Source organism: Rissa tridactyla, chromosome 2, assembly GCF_028500815.1.
Source record: "Rissa tridactyla isolate bRisTri1 chromosome 2, bRisTri1.patW.cur.20221130, whole genome shotgun sequence".
Lineage (NCBI taxonomy): Eukaryota > Metazoa > Chordata > Aves > Charadriiformes > Laridae > Rissa > Rissa tridactyla.
In genome coordinates this window covers 134422544-134450078 of record NC_071467.1, presented here as the reverse complement: position 1 = coordinate 134450078, position 27535 = coordinate 134422544, and the positions used below count along the sequence as shown (strand labels likewise).

The following is a 27535-nucleotide window of genomic DNA, read 5'->3' as shown; positions in this document are numbered from 1 at the left end:
TGTTTATGTGATGTGTCGTAACGTGGATCACAAAAATACCTGCCTAAAGTGCTTGTGTATAAACAGAAAGTGTAGAAACTTTGAGAAGATTGCTAATATAAGAACAGAGAGGACCTGTGAGATCTTTGAACTTAGCCCTCTTTAATCATAGGCAACCCTGAGAGCAACAAACCCCAGATGATGATGTGCTTCTTGTACAGTTTACCTGGGAAAGGGCGGTTGTAGCACTTCTCCTGCAACCCAGGCATCCCTGAGGAGCCTGCCTGCCTTCTCACCTTCCTCTGCTTCTGTCAGGACTCTCCATACTCCTTACCTTATGCTTGCAATTGCCTCACTTTTCCGTTATCTCTAACTACACTCTGCAACAACCTTCTCTGAAGCTAATCTTGGCACTTAAAGACGTGACAGTGCTTAAAGACAATGCAGATACTTCTAGAATTTCTAGATTTTCCAGCACAGTACAGACTGCTGTAGTTTCAGATTCTGTCCTTGTTCCCAAGGATCATTTTAGATCACCTTCTGGGCACTTGAAATTTCCATCGTTAATTCCTTCTTCAAACATTTGTTGATATGCCTCTGGCAGACTTTGGCAGCCCAAGTGATTTTTGCCCATTTACATTGTTTTTCCTACTTTGAAAATGATTAGTGGACACAGTTTCTACTTTCATCTGCTACTTTGGGCACAAAAGCCCAATTCAGCTGTATAAAAGCTTTGAAAATGTGACCCTTTATGTCTGGTCCAAACTGTCTCTCCAGTGGTTTGGTTATTTCTGCACTGACTTGAGCTGTTCTTCTCTGAAAGATTTCTTTCCTGACAGTCTATTTCCAGTGCTCTTTTCGGCTTCCTTTCTGTTAGCCTCCAGATTTAATAGGCTTCATGATCTGAATGCCAGTAAGTGTAGGAGGGAAGGTGATGGTGCCATGTATGCCAGGTGTAGAGTAATTTCTTTTGTTCACTGTTGGGTCTAACTGCTGATATTTTCCAGGGACACTCCTATGTCTATACAGTTGTATCCAACCAGTGGATAGCTGCCAACAGAAACCATTCTTTTGAATGCAGACAGTCTCATTTCAAAGTGTATAGAAATAGCTGCCATAAACCACTGGCTTTATTTCTACAGTGCTCCTGTAACAGTACTGCATTTGGGCTGGACAGGGTATATGATGTAATGAACTTACTTCTGGAGCCTGATAAGGTTTCCCCGATATGGAAGAGGATTCAAGTTCTGCCTGGCTATCCCTAAGGGCGAGGAGGCAGAATAGCTCCAAAGCAGAAGCTAAGCTTGGGCTGCAACATGAAAGTTTTGTGGAAAAACTTGTTAAGGAAATGATCAAACATGACTATTATACTCACATCACTTACAGATCTGTTAGCAGAGCTAACAGATGGAGTAATGATGGGGATAATTTTTGGATGTTTGACACTTTTTCTTCTTTTCTTTAATAATTCATCATCTTACCCTGATTTCTAAACACACATCTGACATTTCTAAATATTCATCTGATATGTATAATATTCAAACGTAGCCTACTCATTAAACACTATATTTCTACACTGATAAATAAAGAGGTGCCATTGATATATTAGGAAAAAAACAAGACAATTTTTTGGCTCCTGCAGAAATCTGGCTCTGGAGAAGGCAGCAAGATATTCAGCTTTTAATAGGAAATCTCCTCTAGCTGTCTCTACACCAGTTACTCCCCGCTTAATAATTAGTACAAGAGGTCTGCAGAAAGAATCTCAAGGTACTCAAAGGGCAAAGCAAGACACAGCTATCACTTCTTGTAATCTGGCAATTCCATACCTTGTACGATTGTTCCTACTGTTGCAGCCTACAGCTATATTGTCCTACTTCAGGGGAATTAATTGGTCATCAAAGCTTTAGGAATTAGGAAATTGTCCGAACAGAACCTTAAGCTACTCTTTCCTTCCCCTTTTGTGCTCCAGCACCCAGTATGACCAAACAGAACTTCAGGATTTTGTCCTCTTCCTGGCCAAATGAAAGATTGCTTTAAACAGAAAATAATAACTGATAAAAGCAAGTGCTATTTATCTACATGACCCAAGGTACAGATTAAGATTATTGTATCGATTATTGTAAAGCTTCATCTGTTGGTGGGCATTTTCATAAATAGGCAGTTTTCCCCCTGGTACCTGCAAGAGTTACCAAATAGAGAAGCCTATGAAGATCGTGAAGGTAATGTGGTTTAAGTATTGCAATTTTACCTGTAAATATTATTTTTACTGTAATTGATCTCTTCATTCTAAGCCACGATACATCTCAGATAGCAACAATCCTCCTTTGCAGTTTGGCCTCCTTGGTAACCAGATAGAGCTGGGACCCAGTCAGGTCCTACCAGCACTTCCTTGCACACTTGCTCACTGAGCAGAATGGAGTGATTTATGCTATTTGAAAACAAAACATAGTGCTATTGTTTCTAGCCACAAGGAAATCTTCCAACTGCAATCCCATATGGGATTCTAAGGAAATAATGACATGAACAGCCCTATTCATTTTGTTTACCAAGGCTCCAAAAGACTGGTGATATTTGCAATGGCTTTATCACTGACAGGCATTTACCGCTGATCGTATTGGTAGGATCCCAAAAGTTCTGGGATTTGTAGCTGAGCTTGCTTAAAATAGCAGCACTAAGGGAGTATCTACACTACAGTTAGTTCCCACTTTGTATACTTGGATCAAAGCTGATTTTATCTAGTTGGTGGGTAGCAATGCGGCGGTAGCAACCCGGAGGACAGTATATGATGGCTACTGAACTATTAACTACACAGAGGAAGCTCCTTGGGTGGGCTCCACTTGACCTAGTTTAAAGTAGACCCAGGCATGCTTAAGAAAGGAGTTTTGTCTACAGTGCAGATGTCTCCTGTCAACGGTGGTCGAACTTTCTTAGCTTTAGAGAAGAGAGATTGGTATTGATACCGCTCTTCCTTGTCTACCTTGACACGGCGGCTACTCCTGGCTCTGCAGGAAGCACGCCTCCACCCCCAGCCATCCAGTGCAGTCTATGGGGGGAAACAGAAAAACTGGCAGCTCTCTAAGCAGAGTTCAAGGAGACTTTAATTATTACAGTACAAGAAGAGACTTTTAGCCCAAAAAAAGTTTTACCCTTTTTCTAGGAGAAAATGTATGGAAGGTGGACAAAAAAAGCACACGTGGATGAATTTCAAAATACAGTTTGCTTGGTATATCTATCCATTCCAGGGCAAAAATAACTGTGCAGTAACTGAACGCTTCCTTCTGCTCATTTATTATGATGCAGTCCTACTCAAAGAATATACAATTAAAACTCGTTCATTAAAATGCAGCTGAACATAAAAAACTTAGAGAACTCTTACTGCTGATCTGCATAACCATTTTTTGTCTACTACTTTATTTGAAATTAATGCAAAGCTAGTAAAAGCAGCTGTGTTTTATGGTTTTCCCCTATAAATCTGAAAATGTGTAAGATGGTTAGATGTAATAACACTAGAAAAATAAAGATAATAGAGTGCACACTTCGGTTCCAGTGTGGCTTCAGCAAGGTTTTGTTTGGAGTGCCCAGCTGCGTATACAGACACAGTGGAATTTGGTTTGTGAGGAACCTACAAAAATTACACAAATAACTAGCATTTTTTTAATGAATAATACACAGACATGCACCTGCTTCAGAGACTCCATAGATTAGTCTTGCAGCCAATAGAAAAGCCCCTTGGAATTCAATTACATGGCTGGAAAACAGAAAACAAAATCATGGCTATACTTTTAGAACTGATACCAGCAAAATGTTAACCAGTTCTTGGGCTGAGCTTTTCCTGAGGATTAGATTGTTTCAGTTTGTTTTACTTCCCTGTGGCTTATTGAAAATTTATATTATTCTATTCTATTCTTGCAGCTGGAGCCTCTCCCAGAAGATATTGTGCACCAAATCCCCAATATGAATGCAATAGCTTCTTTAAAAAAGACCACTGAAATTCAAAGTATGTTTCCAAGTTTGGATTGGTGGGTTGGTGGGTTTGGGGTATTTTTTATTTTTAATTGATGTCATAGACATTAAACCTGTTGTTTCAGAGAAACGAGAGGGCAAATGTTTTGTGTATAAACCAACATGCTGTGTCTACTATGTATATGCTTTTATTTTTGTTTCTTTGACATCTTTGTTTCTGCTAGGTATTTATCCCTGAAAAACTAACTCATTGAAATTATTTAGAGCTTTCTGCTTCCTGAATATTCCCAAATCTTTCCATTCCAGAGCAGCTTGGGTGAAATAGATGTTTGCCAGTGAGGGACAGGAAGAGACAGGTAAATTAGAGCTCTAACAAATAGTTTCTTCAGATTCTGTTTGTGCAGCCCTTTACAAGTTACTTGCTTTAAGATGTATAGGAGCTTGAGATAAAAAGCTCAAAATCGGCACGGATCCATGGAACAATGCTAACAAATACATTATTTTATTTTGTTTCTGGTGCAGAAGGTACTTGATTGTTTCCCTTGTGTGCCCTGACCCCAACCCTTTACTACCCAGATGCTTTAGGGCATTCGCTCTGCTCTCACTGAAAGATTTTGTCTCAGCCATCAGTTGCCTTAATCCAACTGAGCAGACTGCCCTTAAATTCTCTAATCTTCTGCTCTCTGCCATTTTACCGAGACAGTGGGAGCTTCCTGACTTCTACTGTTCGCTGGCTCCTTAACAATAACAAATGGATAACAAATGTCTTGCTTCATGTTAGATGAATCACAAGTAATTGGGATTCATCTGTATAAAATAAAAGCAGTTTTGTAAAGCGGACACCATGCCTTATGCATTGATTATACAGTAATTACCAATCTGGTTTTAGTTGTAAAATGACAATTAAAATTCATTGTAGGTATATAATTAATCTTTCATTACCTAGTAGTCACCCAGATATGCAAATGCTCTATGTAAATCGGCTGTATATCATAAATTCTAATAAGTGATTTTTGCTGGGTGGTATGTCCTAGGGTAGCTCATGAGTTAGTATCTTCCTTAAAATTCCCTTTCATTGATCTGGAAGGAATTGTCAAGTTAAGGAAATTCATGTACTATGCAAGATAGAGCAGATTTGCAAATGATAATAAGGACAGAAAGATGAACACAGGCCACAGACAGGAAGAAAGAATATGCAATTATGTTTGAAATAAGACACACATTTAATGACAATGAATCTGAAACAAACAAAGAAAAAGGGGTGATTTGAGGAAAAAAAAAATACTTAATACTTGCTCCAGAAAGGTATCATGTCTTACTAGAAATACGCACAAAAGATGGCAGTTCAGAAAGAAGGAATGGATTTAAGAAGAAATATATAGTGTGCATCTAAAAGCATAGTTCAGAGCTCTGCAGAGTGGCTTAACTTTACTTTTAAGAACAAGCTTAGGTTTGAGCTGAGCTGGTACAGTCACAGCAGTCCGGTGGGCTGTTCTTCTGAAACCTAAGCTGGAGTGCTCAGCGTTTGGAGTTCTTTATACACAACAGTTTGTCTTTTCTTGCAGCTATTACCTGAAAGGTTATGCATACATTATTTTGTCTGGAGAGAGACCAAGTAGTAGAGAAGAATACGCCTGGATGACAGAAAGGAGCACTGAGGAAGTTTAGTGCAGCTTTGTGGAGGATGCATATTTAGATGGAATTAAGAGAAGCAGTTACCTGATGAATATTACAGGGAGTTATGCAGGCTGAAAAGCCAGTAGCACCTGGAGAGATACTGAGAAAGCCTCATTTGTTTGGACGAATGCTTGCATGTATATTGAGTCTATTTCTGTGACCCGACATTGATAATGAAAATTAGCAATATTTTAGACAGAAAAAAGGTCCCCCCTCTGTGTTTGCTGCAAAAAATTGAAGATACAATACTTGCTTAAACAATGAGAGGAAACAACTTTTTTCTAACTAGAATGGAATTTGTATAAATGTTTTGTTTGTGACAGTGATCCAAAGCTCCTTTGGAAATGTAATACATTTGGAAATAGTAGTTCCCACACCCATGTAATATGCTATTTCTAAACAATCCTGTCCACTAGCTTGAATACACCACCCCCAAACTGTTTTTTTCAAGCAAGCCATGGTACGGTATGTCCTAATCTATCTGTGAAAGGCAGTTACAAATGCCTGTAACAGTGACAGAAACATTCATTTTTATTATTTCCTGGTAATAATCAGTGCTCCCACAAATCTTTGAGGGAGACTTAAGCACATTTTCATGCTGAAAGCCAAAGCATACCTAGAAGACTGATTTGGTTTCATTGTTTGTTCTTGCAAGCCGTGATTGCTCTTCAAGTTTTGTATGAATGAAACCAGCAGTATGCTTCATTCTTTCCCCTGAGCTCCACCAAGTTCCTCTCAATGAATGTAACAGGACTGGTAGAATTTCACATTCCAGTACAGCACAGCAGAAATGGCATTTTCAGAGATGGGAGCAGTTTGAGGCAGATGCTTTTTGAGCTCATTTAATTGTCGGTCCACAGCATACCTAGGGTTTCTAACAAAGCTTCTTTGCAGCTGCATGCTGTGATTGCCTCTCCGTTCCACAAGTCCTTGCCTGCCAATCTTTTGGTTGAGCTCGCATGCAAGCCTTCTATGTTTTCTGCGCAAGATATGAATTTTGTTCTTTATAAAAAGAAACTTGCAAAGCTGTTCTGCTTACCACAGGCGTTTGTAAGGTACACGTAAGGTACAGCTTTCTGATTTTAAAGAAAAAACTGCCGTTGCTTTTTCACAAGCATCAGAAAGCCCTCTTTGCATGAGGTACCTGTTGCTACCTGGATGCTATTCCTAATTGGGACTGCTTTAAAATTTCCTCCCACAAACCACAAACACCCTGCCACGTACTCCCCTTCTCCTCTCCAAGACCCTCCGCTGCAGCAGAGGTGCTGCCACCTGCTTCCTGGCCTGACTCTGCTCTCCCTTTTTATCACTGGAGCCCCTCTCATAACCCAAGTCTCAATGCAGGGAAACAAGGAAAATCACGGATCGCTTGGGAGCGAAGGGCAGTTAAATGGGCACAGAGCGCCCACTAATATGCTTGAATTGGCCCTGAGTTTTAGCGTTACAAGAAAGTCAGGATTCAGCGGGCAGCTGGTGTGCAAGCCTGTGTGTGAATGAACGAGCGCGATGTAGCAATCCTCACTGATGCTGTTTTATTGTTGCTGCAGGAGAGCAACACAGTGGTAGCTGGTTACTAATATTTTATTTTATGAATAAGAGCCCTTGAAAACTCCAGCAGCGAACATGGGTTCATTTCTTTTATAGGCAAGAGGGGGTATTATTCCCATGCCAACAGATTTGATTTTCTTGCACATCTGTTTCTGCAACAAAAACCCCACCCACTCTGCGAACATTTAGCTCATAAATTATAGGGTTTGAATTGGGTGTATATTGCAAAGACTGACTTTTGCACATATGATCTGTGAGAACATTGTGGAATGCTCATATAACTTTTTTGTTTGTTTTTAGTGTATTTTTTAATGAATAGAGAATATGGTCTCTGAGCACAGTAATAATAGAGAATATTTTTGTCTTGTTTTTATAAAATTTGCCAGGCTCCAATCATTGAGCCTACTGTTATGTACATAACTTTTTAGCTGTGTCTTTCATGCTTTTGGAACGAAGCCAACCTCCTAACACTTAATCTCAACTTTGTAGGATACTTAATACACTTTACATTTTATCCCCAGAAGGTCCCCGTTATTTAAAGATTCTGCTAACTACTCAAACGTGCACACTATTAGAGTTCAAAGAAACACACTGGCCATGCTCGCTGGTTGTTCTTGCAGATTGACTTGGCCTTTCATCTTGCAATGATGTTTTTGAATAAAGACATTTTCAGGCTTTATTGACAGCTGCTTTCTCACTGGAGGGAAAAGTTCATCTTTCGAAAAGCCTGAAACTGTGTTGAGAGCTGTGTTACCAAAGAGGGAGTTTTCAGCAGCCTTTGTGCAGCACAGGCAGCACCACCGCTGGCCTGGCCTCCCAGCTGTCAAAGCCTCCAGCTACCCTCCGGATAAGCACCTCGACTCAGCCCGCTGCCCAGCTGCCAAAATCCTCCTTTTAGCCCTCGGAAAAGTCCCCTACTTGATCCCCTCTCTTTCACAGCTGTTGAAACCCTCCGACTAATTCCCAGATAAGTACTCTGACCCAACCTCTGCAGCAGCTGCTGGAAGTTTCTTGCTAAACACTGAATAAGCTCTGGTCCAGAGCTCCCAGCCTTCCCAAAGCTCCTAATTTCCAGGTGTCATCCACCTGGCAATTAGTGAGTGCTCGGTGGATTACTGGGCTGTAAGAAATACATATGTAAATTCTTACTTGTTCACCTGGTTACCGCTAATCAACCTCTGGCTCTTAATAGCACTGCAGGAGGAAACTATTTTATATGTTGACGATGAGTCACCTGCCATTATTGTTTGCGTTGCTTGAGAAGCTTCTTACTGGCTCTTCTGTCGCAGGCAGAAAGCTGAGAATACTCATGCTCCTTTTAATCCACTGCTGTGTTTTTACACAGCAAACCAGAAAGCTCTATTCCTTATGATATCTGGCGGCTTTCCAGCAACAGCCAGTTCATATATGAAAGTTTTAAATAAATTATTGTTCTAGTATACGCCCTGAGGTTGGAGGAGAAAGAACATCCAGGACTAACAAACCTGATTGTTCTGGCAGCATCACTTCAGTCCGAGCTGGCATTTCTGACTTTTTTCCTTTTCAAGACAGTGCTGTGTGAGCACTTTCTATAACCGTGTTCATTTTTCTAGTCCTATTTGCTGCATATGCATCAACTGTCTGCCATATCAGAGCTTCTAGGTATTAACCCTGCCCTGCACTCCCTTCACCTTGCGTAGATAAAGCCAATAGCCTGTCTGACAGTATGTGTTCATTAGTCTGTGTATTACTCCCCCAGTTTATTACCTTCTGGGGAAGGGTGTGACACAGCCCTTGGAATGAAAGCACTTTCCAACTTGGCATTCTTAGGTTCAGAAATATACCTCTTCACTGCAGTCTGAAATTTCAACTGTACTGCTTACACCGCAGTGATTTTAAATTATAATCACTCAGTGTTGAACTAAGTGATTACTATGCTTGTACCACCATGCTAGCTGAAATTCCCATAAATTATTATGTGTGTTTTCCTTAGGCAAGTACTGGAAGTCAGTGGAGCCGTACTCTGTGCCAGTGGATTGTGCTCTGGCCGAGTCTCAGAAACGAGAGAGGGAGGAGACAGAAACGGTATCTGCTATGGCCTCTCTTTCAGTGGATGTCGAGCAGTGTATCCTTCAGGAAGGCAGCAGGTAAGCGTATGCAATTACTGCAGAGAACAAGGTTTTCACTCCAGTCCAGTGAGATGAAGAAGACAGCAAGTCTAAGGGTTACTTCAAAATTATCTGCTAATTGAAGTACCTAGAATTTTTCATCCTTGGTTTTGAGTTCTCTCACTTGGCCACTGGAAGCAGAGGTATTCTATGCTAGCAGGTATTTTTTTGGCATGTGATTCTTTACTAAGGTTCACGACTAGTACAAGAAACTTGTTGCCTCCCCATGTCTAATGCTCTCTACTACATAAAAAGTGCCATATGCATATGAGGAAAAATAGACATGATCAAGTGTAATCAGCCATATTCTTCTCATTGGAAGCTATTCAAACCTGTTTTAGCTTTAATTTTCTAGGAAGGCATTTAACACAGTCAGGTAAATTTAATAACAATGGACTTAAATCATTATTAAATGACATTAGACAGGCATTAAAAGCTACTTTCCTGGAAGCAATGGAATGGTGCCAGTATAAAACTTAAAGCAATCCTGACCAGGATCAGGGCCAACATTTTCTGTGTACCAAGCTGAAGGTACAGCAGCAAAGAATGAGAACGCTGATTTTTCCAGGTTGCCAGCTGCTTTTTAACATTAACGATGATTGCTTTCAATTTCACAAATTGAGAAAATGATACAGTAACTGCTGTTGGTTGATTTGCCAATTAGAGATGAAAAAAAAAAGATAACCACTGAATACTATATCATCTACAAAACAGTATTTCTTCAACAAGTTGTTAGGAGTCAGAAAAGCCACTGCAGAAGTTCTTGGCGTTTCCCATTTACTCGTTTTAAGGACAAACTTTCCTGGCCTTCTCCAACAGAGGAAGACCCAAAATGCAGTAGAACCATTCAGTTTCCATCACACAGAGAAAACAGGGGAGGGAGGAGGAAAGGAGAAAAAAAGCCTTATAAGGAGACTCAACAGCTCCCTGCGGGCTATGGAGCAGAGCTGTGTAACAACAGGAGAGAAAGGAGGGAGCTGTGGGTAGGCAAAGTGACGGTGGGAGGGCAGCCGAAAGGATCCATGGCTCCTATGTCGTGACAGCTACTTGTTTGATTCGGTTCTTGCCTCCCACGTTGGCTCTGTTAATCAGAACTGAACTGATAGGCACCGGGGGGAATAGCGCAGAGCTAAAAGCTATGGATGCGTTTGGGAGTGAGTGTCTCTTACACCAGTGGGAGCGCTCTCTTCTGTCAATGAGTTAACAGACGTGGCTCAAAGGGACACACAGGGAGCAGAGCTAGCTAGTAAAGTTTGCGGTATTTACATAATTACCTTTCCGACTGTAATTATATTTTAATATGCTATGGCTATTGTTGTGCTAGTAGTATTGCGAACAAATCCATAAAAGCTTAGGGAAGAATCCATGATGAACGGAGGACATATTTTAGATTTGTGAGAGTGCTAATCATTGCTCAGCTAAGGAATAGTGTAAGCTTTGTCATATGAATTTGTGACAGTTATGAGATACTTCTGCTAGCCAGGGACAGAAAGGTGCCTGCTTGTGTGTGCATAGCTCTGAAATATAAAGAAGTTCACTTTAAGTGTTGAAACTAATGCAGTCAAACAAAACAAAGTTTTAAATTTTCTGAAAAGGGTGTGGTTAATTTTGTGTATTTTTATGTTGCTCAGAATAAGCAAGAACTGTATTTGTTACATGCCTCCACTCACTTAAAACTACAGCCATTGAGAGCAACTGCTGATCCGACATGACTTGAACAAAATAACCCTTTGACTAACACTGCACTCAATTATTGTATTTATTACCTACCTACTGATAACCTGTGACAGTTTCCACCCATTGTGAAAACAGAATTTCAGAGCAGAGCTGAGAGAAACGGAAAAAAACGGATGTGCTGAAATGTACACAAGTGGAATTCATGTGGCTGCCAGATTCATTACACTTCATCAGTTCTGGACTCTTATAGGGACAAATCCATCATGATGAATTGTTCTGTGGAAAAATGACTTCGTTTGAAATATCTTCTGTGGTGCTGTAGAGATTTTTCAACAGCAGAAAAAAAAAAACCCTATGCACGCATGCGTTCCTAATTCTGTTTCCCCATTCGTAACCCACAAAGAAGTCACCCAAAGCCAGATTGCCATCAGAGAACAACAAGACAACATAAGTTCTGTCCCACTGGGCCAAAATTGATAGTTAGTTAGGTTTTCTGAGGCTTCGGGATATCATTGTCTATGTTTTCTTCCAGCTGAATGTAAAGGAAATATGGAATCAAAAATGGTGACCCTGAAGGTCTGATTTTGAGGGTCTCCTGAGCTGGATTGAGACCTGAAAGAGCCTGGCTGCACTTTGAGCATGAATGAAAGTCCAGCACAGGATCATAAATCCAGGGACAGATTCGACGTTGCAAGCTCTGGTTTCATGCCAGTACAATTTCATTCATTTCCCGAAAACATGCCGTTCATTTCATAGACACATACCAACACAAACTTCAGTAATGTAGTGATGAGTCCAACTTTGCTTTTTCACATTTGTTATGTTTGTTGTAATTAAGGACCAAATATGCAATGCTCCTTCTCCAGACCCTTTCTATGGCAAATGACAGGGCTGCAGGGACGTGAGACGATGTTCAGGTTCTCAAGTCCTCTTGATAAGGCCATTGTAGATGCGATCCTCCTCCCCACATTGCAGAAGGGGGCCACCTTTTGAAGACCTGTTGCAAGCCTTTCCATTGAATGTTTTTTTGGGAAAGTTGGTTGCAAGAGACAGGGTGGGATCAGAGCAGAAAGTGCCATGGCTGGCAGGGCAGCTGGAAGGGTTTGTTCGTTATGCCAGGAGCTGATTTACTTTCTCTTAATTCCCACCATGGTCAGCCAGGCTGATAATTCTGGCCTGCATCTCTAACCCTGTTTCACTGAATTGATGGTAGAGATCCTGTTGACTTCAGCTTTGGATGGTCAGGCCTCCAGATGAAGAGAGCGGCAGCAAGAGTCTCTTTGCGGGAAACTCTTGCCAGTTATGTTGGAGGATATATTGGTGTTTGGAGTGAGATGACTCACTTTAAACTCAGATTTTGGGTAAAGCAGCTCTTTTCCTGGCCAACTCATATCTGACTCATTTACCACCGATGAATAAAGGATAAAATGCTCCTGGCTAAGGCCCATCTTAAGTATTTCTCTTTCTTTCTTCTCTCTTTCTTTCTTTTCTTCAAGTGACGGTGCCGATTATTTTTTTATTTGATTTTCTCTGGCAGGCTAAATGAAGAAAACCGTGAAAAGCTGCTTTGCTTTTGGTGTTTTATTTTACCAAAGCACAACTCTGCATTTTAAGATCCAATTGAAACTTGATTATAGACTTCAGAAGAGAACAGATATAGAAAAAAGTGTTTGTGGATAGGAAAGAAAACATGCCTGATGCTAACACAGATTTAAATACAGATGCAATTAAAGGAACAGGCATGACCTATAAAACATTTCTAACTACCATAACTTTTGCGTGTTGATGACTGCTTATTCCCTATGTGAAATACAGATTTAGCTGATTAGAATTTTGCTTTGGCCAGACACACATTTCAGAAATCTTGCTGTGAAAATATTCAGTACAGTGCTGTCCCTGATACACTGGAGCTTCTGTATGTTTCTTCTTAAAATGGAAAAATAGAAGGGTGTGGAGTAAGATCTCTTGCACTTACTATTTTTACAACAAACAGTAAATCTTGAGAATGACATTTATCAGGATTTGATTTTATGGCCCTTATTCAGCTAAGCATAGACTTTACTCAAATGGAAATGAAAATAAAGTGTGATTTTTAGATATTACTCTTAGTGTTACAGAGCTACCAGTTGCAGTTTCACTCACATTGCATTACGTTATATGGATTATATTTTATGCTAAAGTGACTGGTGAGATCACAGGGTACAGCTAGCCACCATCTAGGGTCTTTTTCTGTATCAACTCATAAAGCTTCACTTAGCATTTCACTATTTGGGTATCCACCTCAGCTGTGCTGAGTAGCATGCCCTTACCTGGCCATACCCCACAGATCTGCAATCACAGCCAGGCTCAGGAGCTGAAGAAGAGCTTCCCCAGGTGCGGCTGCAGCCTTATGTTGCCCACCTTCCTCTTGTCCCCTGGTGGTGGGTGTGCAAGGAAGAGAACCAGGAGCAGAGGAGTTTGAGAGCCACCCTTGCCCTGGTGAGTTGGTAGACCTCAGCAGCTGTATCTGACCCATCCTGTGTAAAAGCGTCCAGGACACCTACCCAGGCATAAACTTTTCAAAGCTCTTGTTGAACCAACTTATACATTTGGTACTCAGGTAGTGAATTGCACAGCCTTATCAGGCATTGCACTTCTTTTTCTTTGCTCTAAACTTACTAACTGGTAAGTTCACTTGGGACCCCCTAGTTACTGCATTCTGTTAAATAAAAGCAGCTCTTTTTTAACTTGTAGTTTTTGCCCCGTTTCTGGTTTTAAAGGCTTCATCTGTCTGAAGGGTCTGTATTCCTCCTGGTATGAAAATAACGTCTTACCGCTGATGATTCTTGCCCCTCTGTGCCTTTTGTAGTTTTCTTTGAGATGGAGTAACAACTTCATGCAGGACTCCAGGTGCTGGGCACAGAGTAGTTTAATGTTGGGCTTCTTCTCTTGTTCCTGTTGCTCTCTGCTCTTCTACCATTAACTCCAAGGTCTCAGTTATAGCCATCACTGTGTATAAAAAGTTAAAACTGTCTTCCCCCCTGTTTTGTGTACTGTATGTTAGTTTGTGTTTGTTTACCTTCTTTTCCACTCAGAAATGGTGTTATGGGCTTTAGAACTGACTAGTATTGGCAATCTGGCATCATCAACAAACATTATCACCTAAATCTACTGGTAGTCTGCCAAGTCTTTTTGAGACGCTTTGGAGAATCCCTCCATAGTGAAAATTCACCAATATTATTATTCGTTTCCTACTTTTGATGGTTTATTAATCTATGAGAGGACCTTCTCTTATAACCCAAATTCCTCAAAGCATTTGGTTAACATTGTTGGGAGACTTTCTTCACACAGGGATATCACTTGATCCCTTTTCCTTCGTTTATTTCAGAAACTTCTAATAAATTTGTAAAGGCTTGATTTCTCTGTAAGTGATAAGACATAACTCTTACCCAAATTATTATTACCTGAATGCTTACTAATTCTATCACTGATTATATCTGCTATCAATTTCCCCATATGGGCTTACTGTATCTCCTGTAGTTTCAAAAAGGGGAATTCCATTTCCTACCTTCTCTGCCACTGGCACGGATGCTGAGTTAAGCAATAGAACATGCTCAAAAATTATTTCTTTAGCAACATCATAATTGCATTCCCCTAGAACTCAGTGAACAAATATCATCTGCTCTTAGCAATTTGTCAATGTTTAATATATCAGTTTGTTCTAGTGCTGATTCAGTTTAAGATAGTTCATCTGCAAATAATAAAATCTCCCTGACGCTTCTCTAGTGAACACAGATATAAATAGTTCATTTTGCTTTTGCGGTCTACCTTCCTTGATGCTCCTTTTATGCTTTGATCATTTCTTCTGATGTATTTGAAAGATCTTTTTATCATTAGTTTTTATGCCTTTAACATGTTGCTCTTCAGACTCTCCTTTTGCCTGCCTCCTTGAGGGTTTACATTTAACTCGCCAGAGTTCATACTTTATTTAATTTGCCTTATTTAGACATTACTTCCTCTTTTGAGAGTATATGTTAGTAGTTACCTTATTCTGTTCTTAAACTATGATGGCTTTTACTTTTAGTTCCTTTTTCTTTGATCCATAGAAAGTCCGTCTTTACTAGGATACACACTTACTCTTATATGATCTCTTATATGGTGTCTTTAGACGCTCTCCAAATCATCTCCATGGTACAGAAATCTACCTCTTTTTCCCCAGCTCTCTGCTACCAGAGGATCACTTTTCAATTACAATGATCTTCCCTGAGACAGCTGAGTTAAATTAGGAACAGATTATGGCATAAAACAGCCATACCATGCCAGAAAATCTATCTTTTGTTCAGCAGTTTCTGTGACTTGGAAACATACCTTGAATTTTTATTTTTATGTGTGTGATGATGTAGCTATGAGGAATCTCTGTAATTCTAATTTAAAAAATAAGGTAAGAGAAACATTTACTCTTTTTGATGATGTACAGGATTTATATGTATTCTTAAATATTGACTTTGGGATGTGGATAGGAACTTTTTAAAATAATATTCTCATTAAATAATATGGTTGCCATTTATTCTCCACTACCACAGAACAATACTTAAGATGTCACACGTTTTGCCAGATTTTATCCATATGGTGGGATTTTTTCTCATCTATTTCTTTTGTTTTAAGGTCTAAACAGAATAATTTTGTTTAGCACTAACTGCAAAGAGACTACCTCATTCTGCCACAGTGCGAATTGCATATAGAGAGAGCTATAGGTGAACACTCGTTCCAGGACACGGAAATAAACAGAGCAAATGCAAGGGAAATCTGCTTGTTGGAACTCGCAGTTTAAATGAGTCACAGTGAAGCCTTAATGCAAAATCACAATTCTGATTCTACAACCATTGCAGTCCCACTTGGTGTCTTTCTGGATCTGCTGACCACATGGAGTCAGTCCGGATCAGACCCAGCCTCGTGGCTGCACCTCTGAGAAACGAGTCAGAGCGTACAACGTGGGATGGGGTTTTTTTTTTTTGCCTGTTTTATGTTTTTATGCCAGCTTCTTGTCAGCTACAGGAAAACTGGCTGAACTGATGTAACGAACAGTGACATAATTGAGGTAACATGAATTTGGCCTGTCAGTCTCTGCCTCCTCGATATTTTTTTTGAGAACTTTTAATTTTAGCAGAAAGGGGGATATATTAATTCACCGCTTAGTGTTATGTGACTTGGTGTTTTTCTGTCTCTACCAAGGACCCTAAAACTTTACTGGCTTTCGCACAAAACTCTGGCCTAAGCCGTTATCCTATAAAAATATATGTTTGTAATGATAAGTTGTTGGATAGATCCAGTGAATTCTCTGACACAAATAAAGTGAAGTTAAAGCATGCACATAAGTCCTCAAAAGGAGACTGGAGAAGGCTGTGAGAGCAACCACACTGAGAGACAACAGCCGCATTCGCCAGGGCACCCTAACCTCCACTCCGTTTCCAAAACGGGCCTTATGTCTTGCACTTGCATATACAAATTTCTATTAGTGCTTAGGCTGTGTCTGAGGGAGAATATTGGCATTTTGTTGGAATATATTAGAATATGATAGTCAAGGTGAGTCCTGGCACTCAGAGACATCCTCAATCAGTGAAAAAATGCTCAGGACTAAAACCACCAATAAGATCATCTCCCAGTTGTACTATGGTCATGAGAATGTCACTCATGGAAGCCAAATACATGTGAACATACTGTTGTACATACTGCTTTCCTAGTTCCTTATAAATAACCCAAACTCCCTCTTTCACTTCCAGAAGATTTCCAGAGCTCCACTCCTTCCTGCTCTGCCAATCTCTTGTTGAAATCTATTGAAAACTATTTCTTCTCATTCATTCACTTAACCACAGCAGAACCTAAAAACTGAGCTGTTATCTGCTTCCAAATTATTCTCTTCCCAGAGAGCCCCATAAGGCCCTGGATGTTTAACAAGGGCTTATTGCACTTTTGCGTTATGCTAGAGGACATGCAGGTCTTCCAAAAGTGTCTGGAGAAAGTGGAAGCATGTGGTCAACACAACAGCAACATACAGCACCAGTATGAATTCTTCACATGGTGCACGAGCCTTTATCACACCTGAGGACCTCATCTGTGTGCCGGGCTCCATCCCACCCTGGCTGCCCCTGTGTGGTCTCTGCTGTGAGCCAGAACAACGCAAGAGGGTAAAAAAACAAGAGAAGGCTGTGATGATCTCGGTCATTTTTGAAAGAGGTCTTGCTAAACATTTTTATGCATATCTTGATAAGATCACTAGGCTTTTATTGCCCGTCAAAGGGGAGCGACGTCCTGCTGCATCAACACGTGACAGGGAAGCGCCCCCACCCCAGCACTGCCCCATCGAAAGTGGCCCCTGCTGCAGCCTTCTCAGAAATCCTGCTTCACCTTGTCACTCAGAAATGAGGGAGCTGCAGTGATTACTGTACACAGAAAACATTCTCCACCGTGTGGTGAGGAACAAAAGATTTGAGATTTATAGATTAGTCATCTTTTAGGGTCAATAACGCTTTGGAAAGTGATTAGTCTGAAAAGCATCTTATTTTTCATATATCATTCATCTGACATATTTTTCAACATACTAGCTGTGATGATTCCAAATCATAAAGGAATAACCTGTAAAAAACCATTTAAAGACACACTGCTGAATTTTTCATTGGGAAAGACTTTAATAAACTCCAGATTCATTTAAAATTCTCTGGCTTCCTTGCTGAATAAACTACCAAAGCCCATGCAAGCCCCCATTAGTTACTTTTTTTTTCCATGGGATCTGATGAGTTTGTACTTTCTGAGGGATATTTTACTGAAACCAGTTATTATACTGGCTTACAAGATTTGACTGGTGAATGTCTCATTTATTAATTTGCATTTACTTTTTGCTCTCCCCTCATTTCAAAATTGCTTGAAGTCACTATTTTTAAGGAGGTCTTAAGCTCATTTGTCATGTGGTATTCTGACAGATTGAGGTGAAAAATGGTTTATCTTCAAATTCTTATGCCCTTCAATAGTCAGGTCTCACCATGATCGCAGAAACTTCCCATTTTATAATTGCCAGCATAATCAGATGCAGTAGCTTTTCAGATACAAGGAATTACACCGCTTTATGCTAGCTTAGCATATGTCCCCATTATTTTCTTATTGGTTGTTTTAAAGAGCTCATCTTACCTAAGATGAATATTTCCCAGAGGCTTTCAAATAAAAGGTATACGTATAATCTGATTTCATATTATTAATAGATGCTTTCTCTATGACGGTGATCTGCTGATCAAGTTCAGAATTTGATCTCAGAAGTTGCAGGCAGGCAGGCAGTGCATTTGTGAAAGCAGAGAATCAAAAATCAGAGGACTGAAGAAGAACCTCAGAAGAATTTCACTTTAATGGTATGGGGCCGCTTGAAAAAATAAATGCATGTATTTTTAGTTGCAAAAGCTTGTAAGAGAAAAGTATCACAGATATTTTTTTCACAAAATTATTTGACTCTGTTGACACAAAGCATGTACATTTCTGGACAAAAAGTTATAAAATATTCTGACATATTTTAATATAAACAGGAACATTTTCAGTGATTGCTTGGATCTAAAATGTTTTTCCACTTGACATTTGTTTATACTTCCTAGGAAAGAAACTCTATTTATGGATAACTGAATAACACAAATAAACATCAGAGAGAGCTGAAAAATCAGCTTTGATTATGCATGAAAATCTACAATGTCATTGTGTACTCTTGCGCCGTATTCTGATTGCCTGTTTATTTTTACAGAGCTGCTGGCGAGCCCATGGAAGAAGAGCCAGCCTTGTGAAGTGCCAAGTCCTCCCTGATATTTCCTGTGGGTGACATCATTGTGTATCCCCCCAAAGCACCCTCAGACATGTCTTGTCTGCTGCTTGGGTGGCACAGATCAGATGGAACATAAACACTGGGCACAAAACTCTGAATAGCAGCTTCACTTGTTCTTTGGATGGACTTGAAAGGGCCCTAAAGATTCCTTAAATGTAACCGCTACAATTCTAGAGTTACAGTAAAATGGGCTTGGGAGAAAGAGCCTAGAGCATGCTTTTTATATGCTGTTTGACCCGCTCACCAACATAAATTGTGAAATAGAGTATTACAAAATTCTACATGATAGATTATAGATACAAGAATTGCAACAGCCAGCGAAATACTCGGTAAACTCCATGAATCACTTTCTGACACTTTTTACTGGGTACTTTTTTTCATACTGTGTTAAATTGTTAATAGAATTTGTTTTCTTTGCTCTGTGTAATGAAAAAAACAACCGACCTTTATTTTACGTGCCATTTTTTAAACCCCTGTAATGAGTTCTTAGCTGAATAAGTGAAAGGTGTGTAAATTACGATGAGGGATTTTAGCTAAAGGGAAAGCACTTCTTATTGTACTATAAATCCCCCGAAGTCCTGTGCTTGGTGGTGCTTTATTTTCTTTTCCCTTTTCCCCACCATCCCTCCCCGTTTCGTGTAATCTTTTCGATCATAAAAACACATTCATGATTCTCTAAAAAGAGCGATCTTCTGCCTTTAAAGAAAAAGTGCTGTACCCTCCGTAGTTGACAGTAGCTCTCACCATATGTGCAGCAGAGATCAAGTAGTCTCTGAAAAATGGATGGCTTTTCAAATGTGTTTTGAGTTTGTTCCGAAATGTTTCTGCGTCCTGACTCTAAGAGCAGCGATCTTCAGTAAGTGCGTGCAGCTCATTTGAAGCTCAGGTGTTTCTGTGGAGGTTGTGTTGGGGGTGCTTTTTACAGGTCGTCATGTGAATACGAACTGATTCTTTTATGTAGTCCTGCCCTGAGAGAACTGATGTTGCTTAAGAAGCTTCAAAGGGTTTAGGCTTTATTTTAGATCCCCGAAGTGTAGCACGATCTCCCTGCAACGTGACTTTAGCTGTTTAATTCCGTGTTTGAGAACGTAACATAGAGTTGTGCCTTTAGCTGATAATGAACGCTTAAACTGTTACACGTGTTGCCTTACCGTCAGAGAAAGAGATAGGGCATGTATGTAAGACTACTTCAAATGAGCAAAACTCTACTACAGCAACTTTTATTTTGTTTACAACTTTCTCACCTAATGAACCCTGGGAGATACCTTGAAGTATTTGACTTGCAGTATTTGATAGCTCACCCAGCTTTTAAAAGCAAGTGATGTTCATTTTTATATATTTTCCAAACTCCAAAAGATATATTAAAGCCATAAGTGAAGACTGTCATGCTTTTTATTCTGAAATCTGAAAGGACCCTTAATTAAAACAAGATTTTGGGGAAGGCCATGATATGAAAGATATGGAACAATATGGTTTCAGTTATAGGCAGACTCAAACCTGTAAATCAAAGATGAAAGATTTCACTCAAATAGAATTATATAATTCTCTTTTGTTATGCAGTCAGACTATATCTTTCATGCATTTGGGTTTGTTTACGATTAGCATTTTAATTTTAAAGACTTTTATTACTTATACAAAAGCTCTCTGCTACAAGTTAGAAATCTGAGGCATGCTTTGAAAAGGGAAATCTAAAAAGGAATGTCATTTCCTATAACGTGAAGTAAACTTTTATTCTGAAAGGCTCACTCTGAAATGGATGTATGCCTCTCAGAAAGTGAAATAAAATTCTACCCCCCATTTACAAGCCAAAATCATGCTCATTTTGGTAATGCAAAGGGTCCCAGCAGGCTAAATTAACTCCTGGTGTAAGCCACCTTGCCTGACTTTGGGCTGTTCTGAAGCGGTTGTTCACATGACTAAAACAATCAGGAGTTCATCCTGTATTTTCAGCAGACTTGTGATGGCAATCTTGCTTGCCATTTACTGCAATTTTCTTGTGGTCATCAAAGGAGTTTCCCTTCATGGAAACCAAGGACCATAGCTGATGAGTTGGGTAATTTGTAGAGCTTTTCACATTTTGAAATAATGGCTGCTAAATTTTAATTGAGTGAATAGTAAAGACCGTTTTAAAACTAACCCCACAAATGCAAAATCTGCTCGTGTCTTTAGCTTGCATGAAATTGAATATGAATTGCAGCCTGAAATGCGAGTTATAAACTTTACCAATTAAAGTCTATATTCTGGGGTGGAAATCAGCTAAAGCTGTCCTTTGTAGCTGGAAATGCTTTTAAAATGCCAGAATAATTTGAATTAAACCACATGATAAACTCACACTTATGCATTTGTACGGGCGTACTCCCAGACAGACATCTAGTCATGCTATTGGTTTAAGTTAGGATCATTTGGATAAGCAAATGTGCAAATAAACTGCACACAGATTGTGTCCAGAACTCTGTTCTCACTGAACTCAATAGCAAAATCCTCTTTGATTTCAATGAGGGACGGATCAGGCCCTGCTTTTTTTTTTTCCTTTCTTTAAGTCCAGAACACCACTACTTTTTGATTATGTCATTACAAGGCACCGTACAGCCCTCTGGGAAATGATTGAGGCTTATGGTGAATATCAACACTTCCTTCAAAGCAGACCTGGGCTTTTGGAGAGGGCAGTTTCACTTGCTGCTGTTTTCTTCTCACAGTATTTTTTATTACCATCAACAGCTCCCCATGGATTGCAGTTAAAATATCTCCCAGCAATTTTAGACATACTTCCAGGGAAATATTCACATGCAGGCTCTTAAAAATGCCCAGTTTTAGCTGGATTCAACAACAAATTCCAAGAATTTCAGAAAGATGCGTGAATTGCATGTTTCTCCATTTCTAATGTCCAAATTCAGAGCTTTGGGAGCTGTTTTTGAAGAGACGTCACAGTCTCACGTCTCCCCTAGACCTCAGCTTAGGCTAGGGAGATTGACACCTCTGAAAATTAAGTCCCAGACTATTTCAAGCTGGCTGCCAAAATATCTACATCTGAGCTTAGATTACTTCTAAAAATGAACTGAAATGCATAAATGAGATGGGAAAAATGGTGGGTTTTGCGTGTGATTCCATGGAGAAGGTGAAGCTGAGGAGGTGGCAGAGAGCTCTTGGAGCCAGGGTGACCCTCTGCCCGGTGCTGGTGGCATGGGGGCTGCGGGTGGGCAGCTCGACATCCCACAGCACCACCACCCCAGGCTGCCATTGACGTTAGCAGCAAATCCTTGCCTCGCAGGGGATGGATGTGGGAATTTGCCCTCTGCCTCTGGATCAAGGTGCCCCTAAGACACCAACCTCCAGAACAAGGGATGCCTCTGCAAGTACCGCTGACATGCTTGCTCCAGTTCATGCTCTACCCTAGTGTTAGGGACTTAAGTATTAAGCTCAGTGGGGCTTTTCTTGTTTGCTTGTATTCTTAGGTCCTTAAATTCATAGTAGAAACTGAAAGCTAAAAAGTCATATGACTCAGGATATCAAGAAAAGCATTATTTTTATCCAGCTTAATGCTTTTATCTGGGCTGGGGTGGGAACAACGATGAAGAGTAAATCTCAGAACTACTAAAACCTAAGAGTGTCTTGCACTTCATTTTCAGACTCTTTGTGCAGGAATTCTGCATGTGCTCATTTGGCTTTAATATAATCTACAGCAATGAAGTGCTTGATTATATGATCCTTTTTCAGGCAAAATTCCTAGCAAGTAATCAAAGCTCATGGGAATTTTGCCAATGCAAAGATGACAGAATTAGTCCCTTTTTTAATTACGTATCTTCCTAATTTTACTTTCAGTGAAAATGAAGTAACCAATTCCAGGCAAGTGAATCTGAGGAAAATAAAATCATTAAGCTATCTTAAATAAACATCATAAAAGAAAAAGAAAACACAAACAGCTGTTACGCCAATGAAGATGGCTGTTTCTTTACTTTGCAAAAATTCAACAGCATGCTGCCGGCTGAATGAAAGTGGCAAAACGAATCCCTCTCTAGAGAATGTGGTATTTGAGTTGGTGTCTTATCTAAGTGCAGCCTCCCTCAAAAGCTGAGAGTCATAACCGGAGATGAAATATTAGAAAGGTTTCGCTGCAGCCAGCACCAGAAGTCCTGTAGAGAACAAGAATGTAGAGACTGACTAATTTGTGTAGACAGACAGCAGGACACTTTCGGGGCAATGTGTCTGGGACGAAGAATTAGAGGGAACTTTTCCAAAGGCGCTGATGGCTGTGAGGCAACTAGCTTCTATTAGCTTGCAGGGGCAAGGAGATGCCCAGCGAGCATTTATTCTTTGGGAGAAGCCCCCTCCGTCCCACAAACATGCCCACACGCAGGCAGACGGGAACCTCGCTGTACACATCTTTGTCCTAAGCAGCAGCAGCAGCCGCCAGGTGTGCTGTCCCAACCCCTGTGCTCTGCATTTGCCCGAGAAGTTATCAGCCCCTACCAGACACTTCATAACGCGACTGATAGGGGAGATTTTTTGTAATTTTTGTTTTTTCTCAATAGTGGCCTTTCCAGAAGTGTAGCAGTGCACGGTTGATGTGTTTTAAAAGGTCACAATAGAGCTTTGTGAACCATTGTATTTTTTTATTTTTTTTTACAGACTCCATATGGAAGTAAAACAGAATATGTACATGGGCGGAGGGGGGGAACCTGCTGGGAAAGAATTTCTCTGAAGTTGAGTTTCTGCTACCTGCTTTTCAGACTGGTTTTGGAGGAGTTTGGGTTTTTAATTATCATTTAAGCTTTTAGTTTGTTACTCGCTTTGTTTTTTTACCTGTAGTTGAATTCAGCCTTATAGCACATAGAAAACCACCCAAAAAAAGTCTGTCTTTTCTGACAGATGCCCCTGCCCTCGGTGTGGGAATGAGAATAGCTTATCTTTGTCACTTCTAGCAGCAATTAAATGCTTCATTTTTGTGACAGATCCAAACTAGAGTGGTATTTTATGAGTACGATTTAGCTGGCTGTCTGCTGATTGTTAAAAAAAGAAATTGTGAAACTCGCATTCCTCTCTAACCTCAAAAGGGACCCATTTTGATTTTAACAATGTAATATTTTCACTTGATCCAAAAGGTTTTTGTCCCATGACATCTTGTTACTAGCTCGGTTTTAGTCTTTAGCAAATAACACACCACAGAGAGCGAAGACCGAAAAGGACATTCCAGCAACCATTAATTATATCTCTTCTGCACAATCCTTCATCCTCCTCTAGTGCCATGCTCTGTGGTTCAGCATATTAGAAGAGTTTATAGCAAAATATAAATTGTTCTGTGCCATCAAAGATGCTACTATGCGGATGTTAATTAGTACATTGTGAGTTGGGCTGTAACTTATAAGGAAGACATGCTCCTGCGTGCATGGTCTAAAGGCAAGTGACGCATGAAACCAATGGCACTGGTACTGTGCAGTGAGAGTGATTCTGTGCTAAGATCTCCACACATTATCCCCTTCCCGACAGTGCGCCTGCATGGCCAGAGGCACGTTTGCAATTGCCGAGCTGTAGGATGCCCTGATTCAAAGACCACTGAAATCCCTTCTCTGACAAGCTTTGAGTAAGATATGGGAGACAGCTAGAGAAGAAACCTTAACTTTGCAATCAGCCACACACAAACTGTAAAAAAAGCACAGACAAAATTCGGAACTCAGCCCCACATGCCCGTTTTTGATACAAAGTGCCAGCTCTGCTTCTAGAAAAGTCTGTGTGAAAGAGCATTGACACCAGTGGATATATCCTATTGACTTCAGCCAGCTTCAGGAAGGCATATATGCCATATGTTATGGGAACAGGTTCATACTCATGTCTCTTGCTGCTTAGTTTACTGCTATTTTAAATTTATTGATTGGCTTAATATTCCAAGTTAGGATGCAGTAGGAAAGCATAAAGCAATACCTGGTGAAGTCATAACAAAAGATTTCAAAGCAAACTTATTACCGTGGGTTTTTACAACACTGACTTTTTGGTCTAGGGATACACAGCTGAAATGTCTATTTTTTTTTCTTGGGAAATTGATGTTGCTATCTGTTTCTATGATAAAAAACAGTCCTTTTGCTCAGAGCACTAGAAGTTTATCTGTAATTTGTCTTTCCAGGCAGATCATATTCTAAGGGATAAAGCATCAGTGGGACCGACCCAAAGGGCAAAATTTTTAAAGGTCAATAGTAATATTTCCACAAGAGTAAATGGAACCTGTGGATTATTGTTATTTTTCCTGATACATTTTTGTATCTGAAAGCATCTAATGAGTAATGTTAAGTAACATTGTGCTCCAAAATGTTGTTGATTATAGATATATGAGCATTGGATTGGCGTGAAATAGTCTTCAACCGAGTTGTTAAAATCCCTTTTGTTTTGTGTTTTGTATAATTCTTTGGCTATAGTCTTGTCCTAGTGTGAATAAAAGCTATTTGAAGTAAGCTTGTTTGATACTCTGAGCTTCCCCCCCCCCCTTTTTTTTTTTAATCAGCGCTAAAAAGAAGTGGAGCTTTGAACATGCCACCCTGGTTGGATCATAGGAATCTGACTGTTAAAATATAAAGGGCGGAGCATGGCGAAGCTGGAGTGCATAAAAAAGGAACCACAAATGTTAATGTAAAAGTAATGTTACATAGCAGGCTAAAACCCACACAAAGCAGAGCATTGCAGAGCTCCAGCTTTAACACCAAGCTCATATTCTATAGTTCCTTTGGCTCATTGTCCTGAGGCGTTACAGAACACATAATTCTCCTCCCAGTGAAACAGTTTAAATAGTACATGCGCTGTTTTGAAAGCTGTAAGGCCCCGACTTTGTGGGAGGTGGGGAATACGCAGCACGCCGCGGCAATGCTCTGGACCACAGTATCCCGCCAGCCCTGCTGCCGTAAAACTCGGGAGTTGTTACGGTGAGACAACAGGCCTGTTTTGAGAAAGGCGCCCCGCAAAAGCAGTGCGTTTGCTGTGAGAACGCTTTGATCACTTGCACGTCGTCAAAAGCAGCTGGTGGATTTAGGCCTCTGAGATCGCTCCTGTGTGCGGAGCTTCACGCACCTCAACTAGAAAGCTGAGGGGGCTGAAGGGCAGCTGGGAAGTGCAGGCACTTGATTTTCACATGCAAATCCCTACCTCCTGGCACCCATCCAGGGGTGGATTAAAACCAAAATGAAGCAAACCAGCACCCTATAATTCTAGCTCTATTTCATTCCTCAGAATAACACATCTTTCTCCTTTCGGGGGAAAAGGACCCCAGCCCCAGAAACCCGTAGCTCCATTGCAATCAATAAAATATTGTTTGAAAATTTGGACGTGTAACATGTAATTTCCTTGGCATATTTCAAAGAAGTTCCATGCCCAGAGGAGCTTAATCTATCCAGTCTATCTATCTGCTTCTCTGCTTTGCTTGTTTCCTGCGATTCCATTGTGATAAATTGCAGAGCCCTGTGATAAATTGCATTCATCATGTCTTTCTGGCTGCCTCACCTGCATTTTGTACATTAAACCCTCTCTCCTGGGACTACTTCTAACATTCCAACCTTGTGAGAGGTTCCAGCTAGACACCGTTTCTGCTTTAAAATCAACCTGCCACAGAAATGACCCTGCCTTTGAGAAGTGGAGTGGGTTTTTGGAAGCCTTCAGGCTAACAATGCTTCTAGGAATCTCATGTAGGTGGGTGGGAGTGAATTCTTCCAGATTCCTTCTCTCGTGCTTTTTTGCTGCTTCCCCTGGAGATCCTCCTCCCCAGGAAAAATCTTTCTTTCCACTGGCAGCTTTGAAAGGAGTAGCAAGAGCTGGAAGGTTCCTTGTCAGAAAGGGTAAATAGTGTCATAAAAGCTGAATTGGTACGTGTTGAGCCATTGGTCTTCCTTATTTCTGCCTCTTTTCCCTGTCAAATGAGAGGAAGATGATGTTAAATTACGGTTCCAGCATGTTATTGAGATAATTATTTTTTTTCAACGGAGAATGTTTTTTTTTTTCCTTTGCTATCACAGTGGCCCGGGTACAGTACTTGGTTTATACAGGTTTCCCGGAGACTTGGAAAATAGAGTTTCTGGATTCTTGTTACAACCTTCCCTGGGTTTGCCTATAAAAGGGAGCAGGTTCAGTGAAAACCCAAAATGCAGCTCTGTGCTTTACTAGAAACTGTTAGGACGTGGGTCCAGGATTTTGTGCAAACTTATTTACTACTATTGGCTTGTGTGCTGCGTTAGGCTGGGCTTCTCTGTCCACGCATCACTGAAAAATACCGAGCCTGGTATGACTGCAACATTAATGTCTTCATAGATTATAAATAACTAAATAGAGCATTGCTGGTTATATCCCAAATTACCTGTTTTGTGGTATATTTTACTTACAAGCAACGTCATTTTATGTCCTTCAGATCATTATAGCATTTGAATGCACTGTTCTTTAACAGGCTAATCAAATTAAATATCCATCTATGCTAAAGCTATCAAGTGTTATCAAAACAAAATATTCATCCATCCATCAATCAAGGTAAAATCATCATGCATGCATTACAAGTATATGTGTTCCCCCAGATCAGTACAGGTTAATTTTCCGTATTCACAGTACCTAATCTTAGTTGTGACAGAGTCCTAGCCTAATTACTTGCAATTCTACCAGAGTCTACACAGTAACAAAGGGTAGGAACAGAACTGGGCTCATTTGTAATAATTTCTTCTCAACCTGTCTAAATTCTGCTCTTCAACTT

The 27535-nt window shown here is 40.2% G+C and overlaps 1 protein-coding gene across 1 annotated transcript in view; it reads left to right on the top strand.

The window, feature by feature from the left end:
- The window catches only part of LOC128905110 (histone deacetylase 9-like), a 150284-nt gene extending 131404 nt beyond the window's left edge, over nt 1-18880 (top strand). Inside the window, exons 14-16 of the mRNA XM_054190594.1 lie at nt 3892-3976; nt 9140-9293; nt 18748-18880. Of these exons, the coding sequence (XP_054046569.1) occupies nt 3892-3976; nt 9140-9293; nt 18748-18787 (279 nt within the window). The 3' untranslated portion in view covers nt 18788-18880. The remainder of the gene's footprint in view (nt 1-3891; nt 3977-9139; nt 9294-18747) is intronic.
- Nucleotides 18881-27535: the final 8655 nt, after the last annotated feature.